General features: G+C 34.0%; 1 protein-coding gene across 12 annotated transcripts in view; it reads left to right on the top strand.

Moving 5' to 3' along the window:
- The window catches only part of LCORL (ligand dependent nuclear receptor corepressor like), a 161,355-nt gene that overhangs the window by 35,235 nt on the left and 106,449 nt on the right, over window positions 1-19,671 (top strand). For 8 of the 12 annotated variants that reach the window (XM_045881414.2, XM_045881415.2, XM_064584320.1 and 5 more), the window contains exons 2-4: window positions 4,186-4,251; window positions 15,759-15,838; window positions 16,727-16,856. In XM_045881414.2, the coding sequence (XP_045737370.1) occupies window positions 4,186-4,251; window positions 15,759-15,838; window positions 16,727-16,856 (276 nt within the window). Of the gene's footprint in view, window positions 1-565; window positions 1,205-4,185; window positions 4,252-15,758; window positions 15,839-16,726; window positions 16,857-18,782; window positions 18,830-19,671 lie in introns of those variants that run through there. The other 4 variants (XM_064584323.1, XM_064584322.1, XM_045881411.3 and 1 more) reach the window with 3 other exon arrangements.

Raw genomic sequence — 19,671 nt, 5'->3', positions numbered from 1 at the left:
AACTGAATAAGGATAATTTAAAGAGCACAGGTAACATGTTAACCTAATGAACAAATACAGAATGCTGTATTCAGTTTTAGAGTGCATGTTCTTTTCAGGTATATGCAGAGAATTTTCAGAAGTTGTGTATATCAACCGTAAAAACAATCTCAGGAAATTTCAAAGGCTTGAAGTTATATGGGGCATTTTCTTCAGGTGAATTTAAAAATATGCTTCCAAAAACCATGAATCCCAAAAGGAGTCATAATGGAGATTGGGAAATATTTTAACCAAATGATGAGAAAATATTATGTATCAAAAGTTGTGGAATGTCGCTTAAAGGAATACTTAGATGGAAATTGATAGCTTTAAATACATAAATTAGGAAAGAAGAACAGCTGAAAGTTAATGAGATAAACATCCATTTCAAAAAGGAAAAATAAGATAGTAGGAAGGGAAAAATGAAGGGGGAGAAATCGGAGGGGGAGACGAACCATAAGAGATTATGGACTCTGAGAAACAAACTGAGGGTTCTACAGGGGAGGGGGTGGGGGGATGGGTTAGCCTGGTGATGGGTATTAAAGAGGGCACATATTGAATGGAGCACTGGATGTTATACGCAAACAATGAATCATGGAACACTACATCAAAAACTAATGTTATGTATGGTGATTAACATAACATAATAAAATTAAAAAAAAAAAACGAGCCGGATAAACTAAAAATAGAGGACATGAAATAAAAACAGAAGCACAAATTAATGGATAAGGAAACATGCATACGAAACAAGACCAAGGAATCAAAAAGATTCTTTTTAAATTAAAAATATTGAGAAACTTTTAATGAGCTTTACTGAGAAAGAAGAGAAAGCATAAATAACCAAAGTAAGGAATGAAAAGCGAAGAGGACACGACTGCTGATGCTGTTGACGTTAGATAGATAAAAGCATACAGTGAAACATTTGATGCAAATAAATTGAGAAATATAGTTGAAATTGACAGCTAACATAAGAAATAGAATACCTGAGTAGTCCTATGACAGTTAAATAAATTGGATTGGTAATAAGCCTGTTTAGAAAGACTTTATTTCCAGGTGTCATCCCTGGCATATTTCTGCCAAATATTCAAGCAAGACATCTACATTTTTTCATTTTTCCCAGGTGGTAAAGAAAAAGAACATTACCATTCATTTTATGAGGGTAGCACAACATTAATATCAGAACTTGGTAAGTACAAAAGAAATTTATAGACCAGTTTCGATGGTGACCATAGATGCAGAAATTTTGAAGGAACTGTAGGACAGGAAACCCAGCAAAAATACCTCATGGTAATGTTAGCTTTTCCTGGGAATGGGAAAAGGTTGGCTTAACATATATTAAGAGATAAAGAAAAAATGACACAATTATCTCAATAGATGAAAAATAAAATTGATCATCTGTTGATGGTAGTAAAAACCTCCTTGCAAGCTAGATGTAGAAGGAACTCCCTGAATGTGATAAGTAGTGTTTATTTTATTTTTTAGAAAGATTTGTTTTATTTTATTTTAAAGATTTTATTTGTTTGACAGAGAGAGACACAGTGAGAGAGAGAGAGCACAAGCGGGGAGTGGGAGAGGGAGAAGCAGGCTCCCCGCTGAGCAGGGAGCCTGATTCAGGGCTCGATCCCAGGACTCTGGGATCATGACTTGAATCACCCAGGCACCCCAAGATTTGTTTATTTTAGAAGGGGAGAGAGCATGCACGTGCATACACACGTGTGCAAATGCAAGTGGGGGAGGGGCAGAGGGTGGCGGGGGGGTGGGGAGAGAATCTCCAACAGATTCCCCGCTGAGCACGGAGCCCAACATGGGGCTCAATCCCACAACCATGAGATTATGCCCTGAGCTGAAATCAAGAGTTTAACCAACCAACTGAGCCACCCAGATTTCCCAAGTGGTTTATTTTAAAAGTATATTTAATGATGAAACTTTGAATGCTTTCCCATTTAGATCGGGCATAAGTAGTTAAGCTTAAAAATAAAACTGCCAGTTATTTTTTCAGCAAAAGATGGATTTATTCAGTAATAGCAGAAAATTGCCATCCTGGACAAGCAAGATAAGGCAAAACCATAGGCAAGTCCCCTGAACAGGTTTATTTAAAGAGAAAAGGAGGGAAGTTGGGTGGGCTCTTATACTAGGAGTTCAGAGTAGAGTGACCTTTCATTAGCAGAACTGTGACAGTCTCTCATTGGTTGAACTGCTGCCAGGGGAGGAGGAAACCCTTTTTTCCTCCCTCTAGGACAGTCAAGTAGTATCCACATGCAAGATCCCTCTCTTTCTTTGAGTCTGCAGTTGACAACCAGTGGTAGGATGTGAGAGCTCCCCCTGCTGGCCTCCTGACTCCAAAAATGAGATTTCCTTTTATTAATTTTCACAAAGTCAAGGATGTCTGCTATCATCACTAATTTTCAGCATCATAATAATGGAGGTCCTAGCCAAGGCAGTAAGGTAAGAACAGGAAAAAAGAAAGCAGTAAGGATTGGAAAGGAAAAAACAAAACTACTATTATTTATAGATGTTGTATTTGTGTACATAGAGTATCCAGATGAATTATTATAATTAGAGAATTTAGCAATGTTGCTAGATACAGAGTCAATATACAAACACCAATTATGTTTCTATCAACCTACAAGAAACAAAACTTTTCAGTAGCACCAACACTATGTACTATGACTAAATCTTAATAGGATATACATAAGACCTTGGTCTTATCTAGGGAGGAGCCTAGAAGCCCAGTAGAACAAAAGTGTAAGTCCTTGTTTGCCTTCTTCATTTCAGACTTAAATCTAGGAAATGTGCAACACTTAAATTCAGTAGGCTTGTAAGGAGGGGGGGCATGATATTTTGTCCAATATAATACAGATAACATCTTAAAATAGTTGGAGCACATTGATAAATAAAATATCTTAGTAATAAAGATTTGGGGTTCTTTCAGTCTGAGTCTTTACCTAATATGAAAGTCTTTTATATAGCATTCTTGAAAGCTCTGATGATGATTCATTCACTTTTCTGCCTGAAATTTCCACTCATAGGAACTAGTACTGAATCATTTCACAAAGATTTTATTAACTACATATTTACTAAGTACTATGATAACTACATTATTTTGTCAAATCTAAGGCATCATTAATTTTAAGTTGCATCATTTCTTCACATTTTACTAAGTGAAAAAATGTTGCCACTCTGGCTATAACACACCATTGATTTTAATATGCATATTGATTTCAAAGATGTTGAAATGTTTTGTAAAGCATTTTATGATTTATGAAACATTTCTGTAGAAGTATTTCCATTGTTTTACAATATAGGAATACCACTGAAAAAAATCTACTTTACCTTTCATTTTTCATACCTATCATGCTACCTTTTTTTTTTCTTCTTCCCTAATTTAAGCACTCTTAAATTCATTCCTTTTTTTGGTTTCCTTTTTTGCCATCCTGGTCATTTTTCTTGGGATGCTTTTTACTTTATCAGTAAGCTGCTTAAAATTGAATAAGATACAGGCTTCAAAAAGAAAACTGTCAAATATTAAAATCAGTATATCCAAAAGGTAGAATACGCTTTCAAATTCATGATTCTTGTTAACTTGACAAGATTTTTGGTGTTTTTTTCCTTAAAACAAGGTAGTCCATAGCCATGAACAAATTATTGTGTTCTAATTTTTATAAGTATGTAGGTTTAAATTTTGTACATCATACTTTTCACAGCAAGATTTTCTCCCCATTGATACTCATTTCCTCATTCTTGTAACTGAGGTTAAAGATGCTACTTTGTTTTATGTTAACATTTTTTGTTACAGACATAAACTGGAATGTAATACGTCTTTTTTCATTCTTCTCCTCTACAAAATTATTACCAAAAAAAATCTGCCTATAATATTTCAACCTTGGAATATTTCTAAATAACAAAGATGTTTACTTGTTTTAGTAGTGAATATTTACATTTGAATATTTTAAATTCTTCACAATCATGTAATTTCTGATAGTCATTGTATGATTGTTTACTGTTTTGTGTATTGCCTAGTTCAGCTTAATTCACCTAAAGGAAAAATGACGCCTCATAGTTAGTTAAACTTATAATTTTCTAATTCATTTGGGATTATGGTTTTTGATTATTGTGAAATTTAACTTTTCCAGTAGGTTATATACTTTTCTCTCTTTTACAACACAGGTTTTGAGAGTATTTTAGAAGGGCTTTATGGACCACGGCTACGAAGAGACCTCAGCTTATTTGAAGGTAATGCTTTTTAAGTTTTATTTTAAAATTGTGACTTTCTGTCCCATTTAACAAAGAAAAATGGTTGTTCTGTGCTAACTTTACATTAAACATGAATTTGTGGTCTTGTTTAATTAGTATTTTTAAATAAAGTGATCTAAATATTGTTTTTGTTATTATATAACATTATCATAATCTTTAGTACACTGACCAAAATGGAAAGTGAAGCTTGTTTTTGGCTTAATGGTGAAATTTAATTTTTATTGTAACGTACCCTTGCTTATTCTTTTTTTTTTTTTTTTTTAAGATTTTATTTATTTATTTGACAGAAAGAGAGCACAGATAGGCAGAGTGGCAGGCAGAGGGAGAGGGAGAAGCAGGCTCCCCACTGAGCAGGGAGCCTGACGCAGGGCTCAGTCCCCGGGGATCATGACCTGAGCCAAAGGCAGACACTTAACTGACTGAGCCACCCAGGCGCCCCAACCCTTGGCTTATTCTTAAAGAGGATTTCAAAGGGTTCAATTAAGTAAATATTTCCTGTTGCTCATGAAACAGGTAGCCTGGAAATCAGATTGTCGCTCTGAGAAATCCCACCATGTGTGTTAAGAGTTTTATATTTATGTATAATGCTATTTGTTATTTATTAGCCACTTCTTTCAAATGCTGTAGCATAAATCCTAGTGGAAGATTTTGATTTGTGATATGATTGCTGTGATACCATAGTTTAGTTGTTTTATTGCTTGCTTGGAAATGTAGAGCAGTAGGAGAACGATTTTGTAGACCTCTGAAATTTTATAGTACAGTTTATTCACAAAATAGGTAACGCTGGTATAGATTTTCTACTTCAATTTTGATTGAATTATTTCTGAATCTTGTATCTGGTCTGTTTTATGTCCACTTTTACCTTCTATTCTACTATGGTACCTTCCATTCTGCCAAGACCCAAGACATCTCTAAAGGTGCTTCTCTCTTCTGTGTAAATAAGTCTGTTGAGGTGAGGGAATGATGGTGGAGTAGTCAAAAGTTTTCTGCCCATTCTTCATTAATGTTGAGCAGAATAATTGAGTTAGGAATCATAGATCTGAAAGTATCTATGAAAGATCATTTGTCCCAACCACCTGTCTTCGCTGAGATGAATTGATATCCATGTAAAACATGACTTTAAGAATGGAGACTCCAAAATGTGCTTGTTCTAGTGTTTTATCATTCTTCTGGCTAAGATCATTCTTTTAATTTCTCTTAACTTTAATCATTTCTCATCTTATCATAATTCAACACTGAATTATTTTTACCTGATGTATTTTTTAGCAATTCTAATTGTAGTTTCACATATTTTTCTGAGCTTACAAATGAGCAAAGGAAAAATCTAAAAAAACAAGAATTTAACCTAAGCCTGACATTTCTTCAGTCTTCCTTTCTTAACCTGCTGTCCTCATTCATGTCAGAAGTCAGCATTATACTTAATTGCCTTCTGACAACCCAAATTACAGCTTGTGACTCAGCCTGTTGCTTCCCCCACTTATATGTGTTTATTTATATAGTTGTATATATATGTATATATTTATGTTCCTTCAGAAATTGTTTATTATACAAAGGGCAGAATGTTCTAAGGAAATAAATGCTTTGTATTTTGTTTTTAGACTAGTATTTCTTTAGTATACAAGTTGTATGTTTATTTTAGGAAATTCAAGAATACAGATAAGCCAGAAAGAAAAAATTACCCCTACTCCCATGATCCATAGATAACTTTTAAACATTTTTATGTAAATATAAGATCTACGTTTGTATTTGTTCTTTAATTATAGTAGTATATACTATATGCACAGTATGTGTAATTTCTGTGCCTGTTGTGTTCACTGGTATATCATTTGGGTATATTAAGTCTAGACCATCTTTCTTAATGGCTGCCCAGTATTTCATTGTAGATCTATTTATAATTACTTACTTAATTTAATAACCCATTGCTGTATATCTCATTCAGTTTATTTAAATTCAGATAGATCTTGTACTTTATGCCCTTTCCGTGCTTTTTTTGGTGGGGGGAGTTAACAAAATTAGCTAAGCTTTGAAACTTGTGTATAGACACATATTCATTGCCTTAGTTTACCCCAAATATTCTTTCTCCATGTTTCTTAGGTAAATTCTTCCTCCTCTTATTTCCTTTTTTGAATTAAAAAATTAATTAAATTGTAGCCTTAAGAATGGTGATATTAATTATTGCAATAAATCTGTATCTGTGCAAGGATGAAGACAGTCATACATTTTGAGGGAAATTAAATCAGTACTATCAAAAGTGTAGAGCCTCTTGAAAAGGCTCTGTAGAAACTATGCATTATAGACATCTCCATCTTCTTTCTTATCCTCTTATAAATAAGTGTGCTTTCTTTGTTGTTGCCATTGTTAAAAATGGCTTAATATTTAGATGCTGGGACTATAAGTATTTCTCACTAAGCAAATCTATATGCAGGAATCAAATAGATTAGTGTATGTTTTTAGATGAATCGTTGGAAATCTGAACCTTTGTTAACTCACTTTCCAAAACTCAGAAACCAAATATATTGGCTAGCAAAGGATTCTTGTATATTATTCTAAATTATTTTTTGTTATAAAATTAAAATACTTAGTATTTTAATTTTATAATACATTAATTTAGATAGACTACATTGCATACCTACTGCTGTTTCTGTGGAAAATATATTCTAAATTTCATATTTGCTACCTTAAAAAATCATCTGTGGCACAGAGCATATTTTTAAGTTTAAGACTTTTGTATCATATACATTAATGTTTTGAGAGGTTTGTATTTTAATTCTTGAATTTGATTCAGAACCACCTCCAGATTGAATGGTTTGAAGGAAGCGTATGAGTGGTGCTAATTTTTGTTTTGTTGGAAATGAAACAGAAGCCCCTGTTTTCTGTCTTCTTTGGTATGTTTTGTGACTTTCTCTCCTTTTGGGGAAAATATAACTATTATTTTGGCAGGGGATGGGGGGAGTCTCCAAAGAAGGTTTGAATGTCATAAACTTCAAACTTTTATGTATGCCCAGAAAAGTTCCTTATTACATTCTGTGCCTCTCTTCCTTCTCATCTCTCCAAAACTTATTTTTCCTGATGCCGCAGCACTTTTAAGCAAAAATTCCCTCTTTTTTCCTACTTTAGTCAGTCCTTTCTCATGTCTTATTTGTGGGCTGGTTTCTTTCACCTGTGGGAATCATCTGATTTACTTGCCATGACTATGGATATTTACAAAAATTTGGAAAGAGTGTGGTCGACCTGTGTAAACTGATAGATCCAAAGGGGGAGATTATGTCAGAGTTCTTCAAGCTATAGCATATGGGCCAAATCCAGCTTGTTTACTGTTTTTGAATGGCCTGTGGGCTAAGAATAATTTTTACATTTTTAAATAGTTGAAAAAATAAAAAGATTAACATTTAGTGACATATGAAAATTATGTGAAGTTCAAATTTAATTGTTCAGTTAATAAGGTTTTATTGAAAACATCCCCTCTCATTTGTTGAAACATTGTCAATGACTGCTTTTTTTTACCACAACGGTAGAGTTGAATGATGTGGCGGGTTGTATGGCCTACAAAACCTAAAATACTTACTATCGAAAAAGGTTTGCTGACCCCTGAGTGTACCACTGACTGAAATTTACTATTTTTGACTTAATATCTTTTTTTCAACTGTAAACACTATGATGATAGAGACAACAAAACTACTTTTTAATAAGATTTATTAGGTAAAACATTAAAAAAATTTTTTATATGAGTATAGTTGACACACAATGTTACATTGATTTCAGGTGTTGCAACATAGTGATTCAACTTCTCTACATGTTATGCTGTGCTCACCAAAAGTATAGTTGTCATCTGTCCCCATACACTGCTATTACAACGTCATTAACTATATTCTCTATGCTGTGTCTTTATTCCTGTGACTTATTCATTCCATAACTGGAAGCCTGTTATCTCCTACTCCCCTTAGTCCATTTTGCCCATCCTCCCTACACCCTCCCCTTCCCTCTGGTAACCATCAGTTTATTCTGTGTATTTATAAGTCCAGTTCAGTTTTTAGTTTATTCATTTGATTTAGATTCCACATGAGTAAAATCATATGGTATCTGTCTTTCTCGGTCTGACTTAATTTCAGTTACGGAATACTCGTGGGATCCATCCATGCTCTTGCAAATGTCACAGTGTCATCCTTTTTTTAAGGCTGTGTAATATTCCTGTGAGAGAGAGAGAGAGAGAGAGAGAGAGAGTGAGAGAGTGTGTGTGTGTGTGTGTGTGTTTAGTCTTACATCTTCCTTTTCCATTCATCTATTGATGGACACTGGATTGCTTCCTATATCTTGGTTATTGTAAATAATGCTGCAATAAACATAGGGGTGCATATATCTTTTTGAGTTAGTGTTTTTGTTTTCTTTGGGTAAATACCCAGTAATGGAATTATTGGATCATATGGTATTTCTGTTTTTAATTTTTTGAGGAACCTCCATATACTGTTTTCCACACTGGTGTACCAATTTGTCTTCCTACTAACAGCGTGCAAGAGTTTCTTTTTCTCCACATCCTCTCCAACTCTTGTTATTTCTTACCCTTTTTTTTCAAGTCTTTATTTAAATTCTTGTTAGTTAACATACAGTGTTTAGTTTCAGGTATAGAATTTAGTGATTTATCACTTACATACAACAACCAGTACTCATCACAAGTGCCCTCCTTAATACCCATCACTTACTTGCTTTTTTGATTTTAGCCATTCTGACAGATGAAAGGTGATATCTGATTGTGTTTTTTTTTTTTTTTTAAGATTTTATTTATTTATTTGACAGAGATACACAGCGATAGAGGGAACACACAAGCAGGGGGAGTGGGAGAGGGAGAAGCAGGCTTCCCGCCGAGCAGGGAGCCCGATGTAGGACTCAATCCCAGGACCCTGGGATCATGACCTGAGCCGAAGGCAGACGCTTAACGACTGAGCCACCCAGGCGCCCCTCTGATTGTGGTTTTGATTTGCATTTCCCTGATGATGAATGATGTTGAGGATATTTTCACATGCCTTTTGGCTACCTGTATATCTTCTTTGAAAAAATGTCTATTTCGGTCCTCTGCTCATTTTTTAGTTGGTTGGGTTTTTTTTTTTTGGTATTGAGTTGAATAAGTTCTTTGTATATTTTGGATGTTAACCTCTTAACCTTTTATCAGGCATATTATTTACAAATATCTTTTCCTGTTCAGTAGGTTATCTTTCTACTTTGTTGATGGTTTTCTTTGCTCTGCAGAAGCTTTTTTTTGATGTAGTAGTCCCAATAGTTTACTTTTGTTTCCTTTGCCCTAGGAGATATATCTAGAAAAATATTGCTACGACTAAGTCAGAGAAATTGCTGCTTATGTTCTCTTTTTAGGATTTTTATGGTTTCAGATCTCACATTTAGGTCTTCAATCCATTTTGAGTTTGTGTGTATAATCTGAGACAAAGTGGTCCAGCTTCATCTTTTACAAGTAGCTGCCCAATTTTCCCAGCATTTATTGAAGAGACTGTCTTTTCCCTATTGTGTATTCTTGCCTCTTTTGTTAGATGAACTATTTTGTCTGCTTATTTTGTGTCGGGAATTGTGATGAGCAGTGAGGAAAGAAAAATGAGTAAGTAGGATCTCTTCTAGGAATTCATGGCCTAGTATTAAGTCAGTAGTTTTCCAATATGGATTGATTATTTATTTTAAAACCAGAGAATCTAATACTGCTCTATTTTATAGTTATATAAATTATATTAGCTCTTATCAGTGTGCACACAAAAACTTATCTGAGTGTATTCATCATGCTGCTTGTAATACCAAGAAACAGGCTAAATATCCAACAATAGGATATTTATTAAGTAAGTTATGTATCTGTTTGATGGACCATGCTTATTTATTAAAAATTATTTAGAAGTATATTTGAGCATAGGAAATATTTGTGACAAATAAGCATGTGTATAATATCCTAATTTTTAGAATAAATAGCATTTTTTAAAGCAGTTTAAATTTACAGAAAAAATCAAGAAGAAAGTACAAAGATTTCCCATATACCCTCCCCCCTCCAAGGTTTCTCTATATTAAAATCTTCCATTACTGTTGTACATTTGTTAGAATTGTGGAGCCAATATTGATACATTTTATTACTTAAAGCCCCCATAGTTTACATTAGCTAAGTCTGTGGGTGTTGTACAGTAGTGTGCATTTTGGTGAATTCGTAGTCATATATCCACATTATAGTATTCTTTACAATAGTTTCACTGCCCTAAAAATCAGTAGGTTGCCTTTCTGTTTTGTTGATGGTTTCCTTTGCTCTGCAGAAGCTTTTTATTTTGATGTAGTCCCAATAGTTTATTTTTGCTTTTGTTTCCTTTGCCCTAGGAGATATACCTAGAAAAATATCGCTACCACTAATGTCAGATCCAGCTTTTTAGTTATTTCCCCTGTCTCCAACCCATGTCAAACACTGCTCTTTTTACTGTCTCTCTTGTTTTTTCTTCTTCATAATGTCATATAGTTGAAATCATACAGTATTTAGTTTTTTCAGACTCACTTCTTTCACTGAATAATATGCATGTAAGTTTCCTCTCTGTCTTTTCATGGCATCATAGCTCATTTCTTTTTATTACTGAATAATACTGCACTGGGTGGATGTAGCATAGTTTGCGTATCCATTGATCTACTTGAAAGGCATCTGGGTTGCTTCCAAGTTTTGGTAACTATTAATAAATCTGCTTTAAACATTTGTGTGCAAGGTTTTGTATAGATACAACTTTTCAACTCATTTGCCTAAATACCTAGGAGCACCATTGCTAGATAGTATGGAAAGATTCTGTTAAGCTTTGAAGAAACTGTAAGACTATCTTCAAAATTGGCCATACCATTTTGTGTTCTCACCAGCAATGAATTGAAGTTCCTTTTGATCTGCATCCACACCAGCATATGACGTTGTCCATGTTTCAGACTTAAGCCATTCTAGTAGGTGTGTAGTGGTAGCTCATCTTAATTTTCAGTTCTCTAATGGGATATGCTATTGAGCATCTTGTCATAAGCTTATTTGCTATCTGCATATCTTCTTGGGTGAGGTGTTCAGTCTGTTTTTGGTACTTGGATAATGATGATAGATAGTAATAATGATAGAATGAGGAAATACTTCTGCTTTTGTTTTCTGGAACAGATTATAGAGAAACCATCTGGGTTGGAGCTTTCTGTTTTAGAAGGTTATTAATTGCTGATTTAATTTTTTTTTTTTTTAAAGATTTTATTTATTTATCTGAGACAGAGAGAATGAGAGAGACAGAGAGCACATGAGAGGGGGGAGGGTCAGAGGGAGAAGCAGACTCCCTGCCGAGCAGGGAGCCCGATGCGGGACTCGATCCAGGGACTCCAGGATCATGACCTGAGCCGAAGGCAGATGCTTAACCAACTAAGCCACCCAGGCGTCCCTGATTTAATTTTTTTAATAGATATAGTCCTATTGAGATGATTTATTATTTCTTATGTGAGATTTGGTAGATAGTGTCTTTCAAGGAATTTGTCCATTTCATCTGAAGTTACCAAATTTGTGGGCAACTAATATTATAATATTTTTATTATTTTTTTATTATTCATAGAATCAACAGTGATGGCCCATCTTTAATATCTGATATTTTTTCTTTTTTTACTTGGTTAGGCTGGGTAAATGTTTATCGATTTTATTGATATTTTCAAAGAATCAGCTAATGCTAATTTTTAAAAAGGCATAGAATATAAACTAGAAGGATATATTGCAAAATGTTAATCATTATCTCTGGATGATGGGATTACAAATAGTTTTTTTTTTCTCCTTTGTAGTTTTCAGTATAGTTAATACGTAGTTTTAAATGAAAAATTATTTTTCAGTAATATTGCCCACTGTTCAGTATCTTTCCTCAAAATCAACATAGTTATAACCACTTTTTCATGACCTTCATGAGAAATCTGGTTCAGTATTCTCTTTTTTCACTTTTCATTGGGCTTTGTCTTTGGGAACTTAAATTTATTTCTTAGGGTGAAAGTGTACAAAAGAGAATAAAAATGTTCAAAAGAAGTACAATTATCTAAAAGAAAATGAAAGTAACACCTATTGAACTTGTTAGGTGTTCTGCATATGTTCTTATTTAATTTTTACTACAGCCTTAAGATGCAATCATTATCCTCATTTTAACAGATGAGGAAATTGAAGCCCAGAGAAAGTAACTTGCCAAAGGCCACATCTAGTATTTGGAAAGATATCTCAGTACCAAGGCTTTTTAATTTCAAAGTCTGTTATCTTTCCAAGACAGATTAGGTAAAATGATTGGAACCAGACTTTGACCACAAATATATATCCATGGTTAAAAGGTTGATCTTTTGTTAGTCATTTACTATTAGTTTTCCTTTCTTTTCTTCCCCCCGCTTTTTTTTTTAAGATTTTATTTATTCATTTGACAGAGAAAGCATAAGCAAGGGGAGTGGCAGGCAGAGGGAGAGAGGGAGAAGCAGGCTTCCCGCTGACCAGGGAGCCTGATGCGGGGCTCAATCCCAGGACCCTGGTCTCATGACCTGAGCTGAAGGCACTTAACAGACTGAACCACCCAGACACCCTACTATTAGTTTTCATTATGACATTGCCTTTCATTAATAAGACTATTTCTGTAAGGTACATAATTTGATCCTTTTGAGCTTATACAACTTCATGTATTAAAATTGCAAAATGAGAGACAATGTATTTTAGGGATATCTGATTTATTATCATATTTTGTTTGAGAAATAAAATAAGTCTGTAGTATTTACTTAACTTTTATGACATGAAAAGATAACCTGGACAGAGAAATCTGGCCTAGAGTTGATTTTTCAAAATTTGTTTTCCAATAAATAAAATGATGTATCTCAGCATCATTTATTTGGACTCAAAATCAAAAGTTCTGTAGAAAGAATAGTTATTAAATATTGGTAAGTAAAGTTGTAGATTTTTTTACCCAGCAAAATTTAATGGCATTTATATAATTGTTGATTATTCATTGCCATTTATTTAACCATATAGGCATTTATTTTAATTAACGTTTCCTTGAAGAACTTCTAAAATAACTAAAATAAATGGGATAATCTCAGCATGCCCAATTTTATCTTACAACTGGTAATTGGGGCGCCTGGGTGGCTCAGTTGGTTAAGCGACTGCCTTCGGCTCAGGTCATGATCCTGGAGTCCCAGGATCGAGTCCTGCATCGGGCTACCTGCTCAGCAGGGAGTCTGCTTCTCCCTCTCCCGCTCCCCCCTCCTGTGCTCTTTGTCTCTCTCACTCTCTCTCAAATAAATAAATAAAATCTTTAAAAAAAAAACAAAAACAAAACAACTGGTAATTGTTTTAATTATTCCAAAGTTGTTGTTCCTTGATTCAACATATTTATCACTAAAACTTCATGAAACCTTACAGTGATTTTTCAAAAATACCTCTTTTCCAGGACTACCAGCTATTTTTAAAAAATTCTAATGCTAGATTCCTTTCATATCTTTTATTCATGAAGCCATAATAAAAAAAAAAGCAGTAAGATTTCCTTGATCTACCAAAATTGTTATGCTTAGCATATGAGTCAAGTTTTTGCACAGTAATACTGCCTAACAAATAGCTCTAAAATCTGTTGCATCCTTATGGGTGATCTGATTCACTGGACCTCAGGGATCACTTCTGATGACTGCAGGTCCCAGTCTGAAGGAGTAATAGCTGTGTGGGGCAAATTCTTTTCATGTTGGATGGTTGAAACTCAAGAGAACTGGGGCAACTTGCCATACCTTTTAAAGCCTCAGCTTGGAATATATACGTCACCTTTCCCACATTCATTCTACTAATCAGAAAGCTCTGCCTTCCTAATAAGAGACATTGCACAATTCCACGTTCAAGAGTGTGAATGTATTATTCTAACTATAGTGACAGGCCAAAGGGTTGAAGAAAATTATAAACCTGCATAACTACAGTTCTGGGTCTTTAATTGTTTAGATTGCTTAAACTTTTTGATTTATCAGGTCATTTGCAAAAAAATGATTAGTTTTCTTAAACTGGTATATTAAAATTATCTGTCTTCTGCAAATTAACCATTTTAAATACATTTGTGATTGTGCAGGATTTAAAAAATAATGACTGATGATCCTGCTTTTTTAGTAACTAGCCTTTGCATGGTGTTTTATAGTTTATAAAATATTTTCTCACTTTTTTCATTTGATCCACAGTAAGTTAGGTGATGGGATCTTTATTTTATAGATATAGAAATTAAAACAAAAACTTTGTAACTTGACAAGGTTACAACGAGTAGATTCTACTCCAGATGGAGATTTAAATCCAATTATCTTTCCATTACCCTATGCTGGGTCTCATGCTCCCATTTCCTACCATTTCTAAGTTTGGATAAATATTAGGACTATTTCTAGACCATTGCCAAAGCCAAAGGGAGCTGTCACTACACTTTTATACTCCAACAGATTACATTATCTTCTATTCTGACTTGTATATCTCAATTGATGCAAGAATTTCTTGGGGGCTGATCCTAACTGGTACTTATTTATTACCATTCCAAAAAAGGTAAGCTTATTTTCTGTGTAGTTTAACATAAACATGTATTCAGCTTACTTATTTCAAAAGTATGAAAGAAAATAACTGTGGTATACCGGTGCTTTTCAAATTAGTACCTGTGTAACTGCCTCAGATGATAATTGTTTCATATATTAGAGGTTCTATATAGGAATTTATTTGGGAAAGGAAATTAAGGGGAGTTTTACTGCAAGGAGTAAGTTTGAAAAATCACTGTCTGTACCAAGTATAGTTAGGTTGGCAGTGTTGTTATATTGTCATAAAATTTCTTCATCATAAAATGTTTGTTTTGCACAAACTTTCTAATACATTACTTATAGTTGGATTATCTGAAACATTCTTGTGGAAAAGAATTCATGTTTTGTGTTGAATAAAGGCTTATTTACCTGCCTTTTACTCGAACTCTTACAACAACACCTTTAAACAATACAATAAAAATCTGATTGGACTTCTTAGCTATGGATTTCTACTTTTTTTTTTTTTTTTTGGAACAGCATTTCATTTTCTCAAATCTGTGGGCTTTTCTGGTGCTCTACTCCATTTCTCTGTTTTATGTTGTTTTCATGATGTGTAAAATTTATTTTTCTCCATACCTCCTTGTTTTGATCTCTTTCATAGTGAAAGTTAAAAATTAATGATAAATTGAATCTTTTAGGTTAGATGATACTTAAAACCCTATTGTTAGAAAATAATTTTATAACCAGCTCATTGTTCTTGCTACTTTGTCCCATAATTGTGCAAAATTACTCTCCTTACAGCCTTCTCTGTTTATTTCTTTCTAGATGTCATCACTTTAATTTTAAAGTTAGGCCTTCTCCCCTTACTATTAGTAGTTAGTTTTTTTTATATGAGCCATTGCTGTGGAGAGTGGTAATTTTATTTGTTTGACTAAAGTTAGTGTATTTAATGAATATTTTTCCCTCTTTTAAAGACTGTGAACCAGAAGAGCTGACTGACTGGTCTATGGATGAAAAATGTTCATTTTGTAACCTACAGAGAGAAGCAGTCAGTGTAAGTTTTAGTGCTACGAAATTATTTCTAAACTAATCGCACAATTGTAACAATTTTTTTAACTTAATTTGTTCTGAAAATTGATGACTTACAGTGGAAATTTAAATACTTGATTTTGGTAATGAGAAGAATATTTTAAAGTCTTATGTTAGAAGTCTAACATTTAGCTTAACTTGCAGGTGAAATCACAAAACACTCATCTTTTTTGCTTATTTCACATTTCTTCCTTATAGCTCCCTGACTTTGAAGTTCAGTTTAGATCTGTTTTGTATTTAGGTAGACAGTGGTGAGCTTGGAGGCCTAGCTTGCTTTGAGACCACCCTATAGTCTGATTTCTTAGGAATCTATAGTTGGAGGATAATGTGGTACTACTTTTTAGCCTTTTACTCTCTTGAAGTCTTTTGGATATCAGAATTATTTCCTGGTAAATGATTAAATAGTGTCTACTATAAACGGCATAAACTAGACAAGCAGCATCTTCTTGTATGGCGGGAAGTCCTAATTCTTTACTATTGTGAGAAAGGCTGGGAAGAAATGAGAACTTGAGAACCTGTACCCATTTTGGTCAGATTAGTGGGTAAACATACCTATTTTGTTGTTAAAACTCTCATTACTGGCATACTATATAGTGAATTTATTCAGCAATGCATTTTATCCACACTTCCTCCCCCCCTTTTTTGGCTATAGTTTGCTAAGAAATAAAGCTAATTTGGTATCAGAGCTAAATTTCTTTTCTCCTCACTCCTGTCCCAAATTTTATGTTCTCTCTATATAATTTGTTAAATAGAACAAATGAGCATTTAGAGAATATTTTTTTTTTGCTATTTTTAGTGAAATTGCATGTATAATTAAAACTGATTTTTTTATGTTGCTTTCTTATAATTTTAGGATTGTATACCATCTCTTGATTCTTCACAGTCAACACCAACGGAGGAACTATCATCTCAGGGCCAGTCCAACACTGAAAAGATTGAATGCCAAGCAGAAAATTACCTAAATGCACTCTTTCGAAAGAAAGGTAATATTGGTATACCTTGTCATTCAAAATTAGCAGTAGAGATCTAGAATGTTTGTATTTTTCTCACACACAAGTTTTTTATTTATGCCAGTCTTAATTCCATTTTTTATTATTATTTTTTTATCTTTAGTTTTTCTTCATATTTTTAGGGACATTAGGATTCTCAGTTATTGTAGTGCTAGTCTTCTATTGGCCATTCCTTTTCACCCCTCTTTTCTCAGATCTCTCCCTGACTTTATCAGACATTTTCCTCATCTACTATAGGCAGACAGGAAATTTTTTTTTTATGCTTCTGGTCTTCCTTATTTTGTTGCTGTTCTCAAGACTTCAAAAGTTCTTTCATGTTCAGTAAGTGATAGATATACTACAAAGCTGTCTTTAGAAATGTAACAGTTAAATCATTTATCAGCCAGGTTAGAGTATATTTGCTGGCTTGGGGTTTCAATGTTTCTTTGGTAGCTTGAGTATGCTTACTTAACATTAAATGTCAAATGTTCTTTTTTGCTTCCTGTCTGTCTAAACTATTTAAACCAAATGAGGCTTGTTTCACTTGTTCCCTTAACTTGATACACATGTATCAGAGAGAAGTAGTTTTTTATATCTTAGTTACTTGAGAAAAATTTAGAAATATAGAACCTTCCATTTTTTATTCTTGGCAATTTCTGCAGTAGTAGAGTGTCTTAATTTTTACCACATAGGCCCTTGGAGTGAGTCATGGTATAAGGGGAATGCAGGTTGGGAGGAGTTTTCATTCTGCCTCCCACTTTCCAGAGATCAAGAAAAACATTACTGTATTTCATCTAGGTGTTGACTCTGCTTTACTCCTCTTTGAAATTAGGTTAATATCGGATATTTTTCTATTAAATTGATAACTTCCAGATTTTAACCAATAATGTTGAAAATAGTCATCATCTTTGAGCAAGGAGGCTTTTGTTTAGTCCTCAGTGTTATGAGTTCTTTTATATGTTGAAATATAAGAATCCTGTGATTAGAAGAATCATTACATTAAAAAAACTAAAGGGGTACCTGGGTGGCTCAGTCAGTAAGTGTCTGACTCTTGAGTTCAGCTCAGGTCATGATCTCAGGGTTATGAGACAGAACCCCTTGTCAGGCTCCGCGCTCAGTAGGGAGTTGGCTTGAGATTCTCTCTCTCTCTCTGCCCCTCCCCCCATGCATTGTGTGTTCTCTCTCTCTTTCTGCCTCTCAAATAAATCTTAAAAACAAAAACCAAAAAAACCCTAATGTTAAGAACTTTATTTTTTTTTAAGTGTAGGAGACTGAAAATCTTTTCCTGTGTGTTACTGAAGTGCTTAATGTTGAGAAATTGGCATTTGTCTTGAAAAAACAAGTTCTTTTTTTAGAATTTTTTTTAAAAGATAGACTTATTTGAGAGAGAGAGGAAGAGAATGCAAGTGGGGGGAAGGGCAGAGGGAGAGGAAAAGAGAGAATCTTAAACGGACATCACATTCAGCACAGAGCCTGTTGTGGGGCTCAATCTCATGACCCTGAGATCATGACCTGAGACAAAGTCAAGAGTCGGATGCTTAACCAACTGAACCACCTAGGCATCCCTAGAAATTTTTTATCTGAACCAATATTAAAAATATTTTACATGCTTTCTTTAAGAACTTTATAACATTAATTTAGAAAATTTTGTTCTGCCAGTGTATTTACACTTATAAGAAGAATTATGTTATCAGACTTCTATCACTAAGAGAACTGGAAGAAACATCCACATTTATACATGCGCACAATAAGTTTCACTCACCTTAGAACTCATTACTCAGTCTCCTTTTCCTTGAGTGATTTGTAATGGTAGTAGCTAGAATTATCAATAATAATGACCTGTAATTTTTGATAGTATGGAGTAACCTGTGCTCCATTGCCCTATTAAGAGTAATCAGAAAACACTTGGTACTATTTCAGCTGATTCAAGCATCTGGGTCTTCAAGAGGTCTCCTACCAAAGGTTGGGTGAGTGTTCATGGATATTTAGTGACCTCTCCATTTGGGGATAATCTTGGTTTTCTTCAAGATCTTTGAAGGGTTGCAGGGTTTTTAAATGAAAGATTCTTACTAGTGTTTTTTGCTTTACTTCGGGGTCTTACCTTTGTTAATTCCTTTATTTGTAGTCCAACGTGATTCTCCAGATTTAATTAAACGTAAAGATTTTTCTACTCATTTACTTGGTTTTGTTTTGTTCCTTATTTTTAAATTATCTTTGAATAAAATCATTTTGGATGTTTCCCAGTATGATCCAACTAGGATAAGGCCAGAAGGTAATAGCAGTATCTTTAAGTGATGATAACTCCTTCATTTGTTTAGATAATTCTACTGTTAACTTTACATGGAAATAAAAGGCATAAACATATTTTTAAAAATAAACACTTCTGAGTCTTTGGAGTAACAACTAAAATATTGATCAAACATATTGTTGGTGGGGCGCCTGGATGGCTCAGACGTTAAGCGTCTGCCTTCGGCTCAGGTCATGATCCCAGAGTCCTGGGATCGAGTCCCACGTCGGGCTCCCTGCTCGGCGGGAAGCCTGCTTCTCCCTCTCCCACTCTCCCTGCTTGTGTTCCCTCTCTCGCTGTGTCTCTCTCTGTCAAATAAATAAAATCTTTAAAAAAACAAAAAAACCCCATATTATTGGTGAAGCTTTTATTTGATTCCTGAAAATTTCCCAAATTCAGCTATTTTCAGGAATTCTGGATATTAGTAACATTAGTGTTACTGATACTTACAAATATTGATCTTTTGCTCAGTTTGAGGAACATATGTATGTTAATCATCTTGCCAAAATATAAAGAAATCTC

This window comes from Mirounga angustirostris, unplaced genomic scaffold, assembly GCF_029215605.1.
Source record: "Mirounga angustirostris isolate CCGP_5_RB_7025 unplaced genomic scaffold, mMirAng1.0.hap1 SCAF_2, whole genome shotgun sequence".
Taxonomy (NCBI): Eukaryota; Metazoa; Chordata; class Mammalia; order Carnivora; family Phocidae; genus Mirounga; species Mirounga angustirostris.
This window is presented reverse-complemented; position numbering and strand designations above follow the sequence as displayed.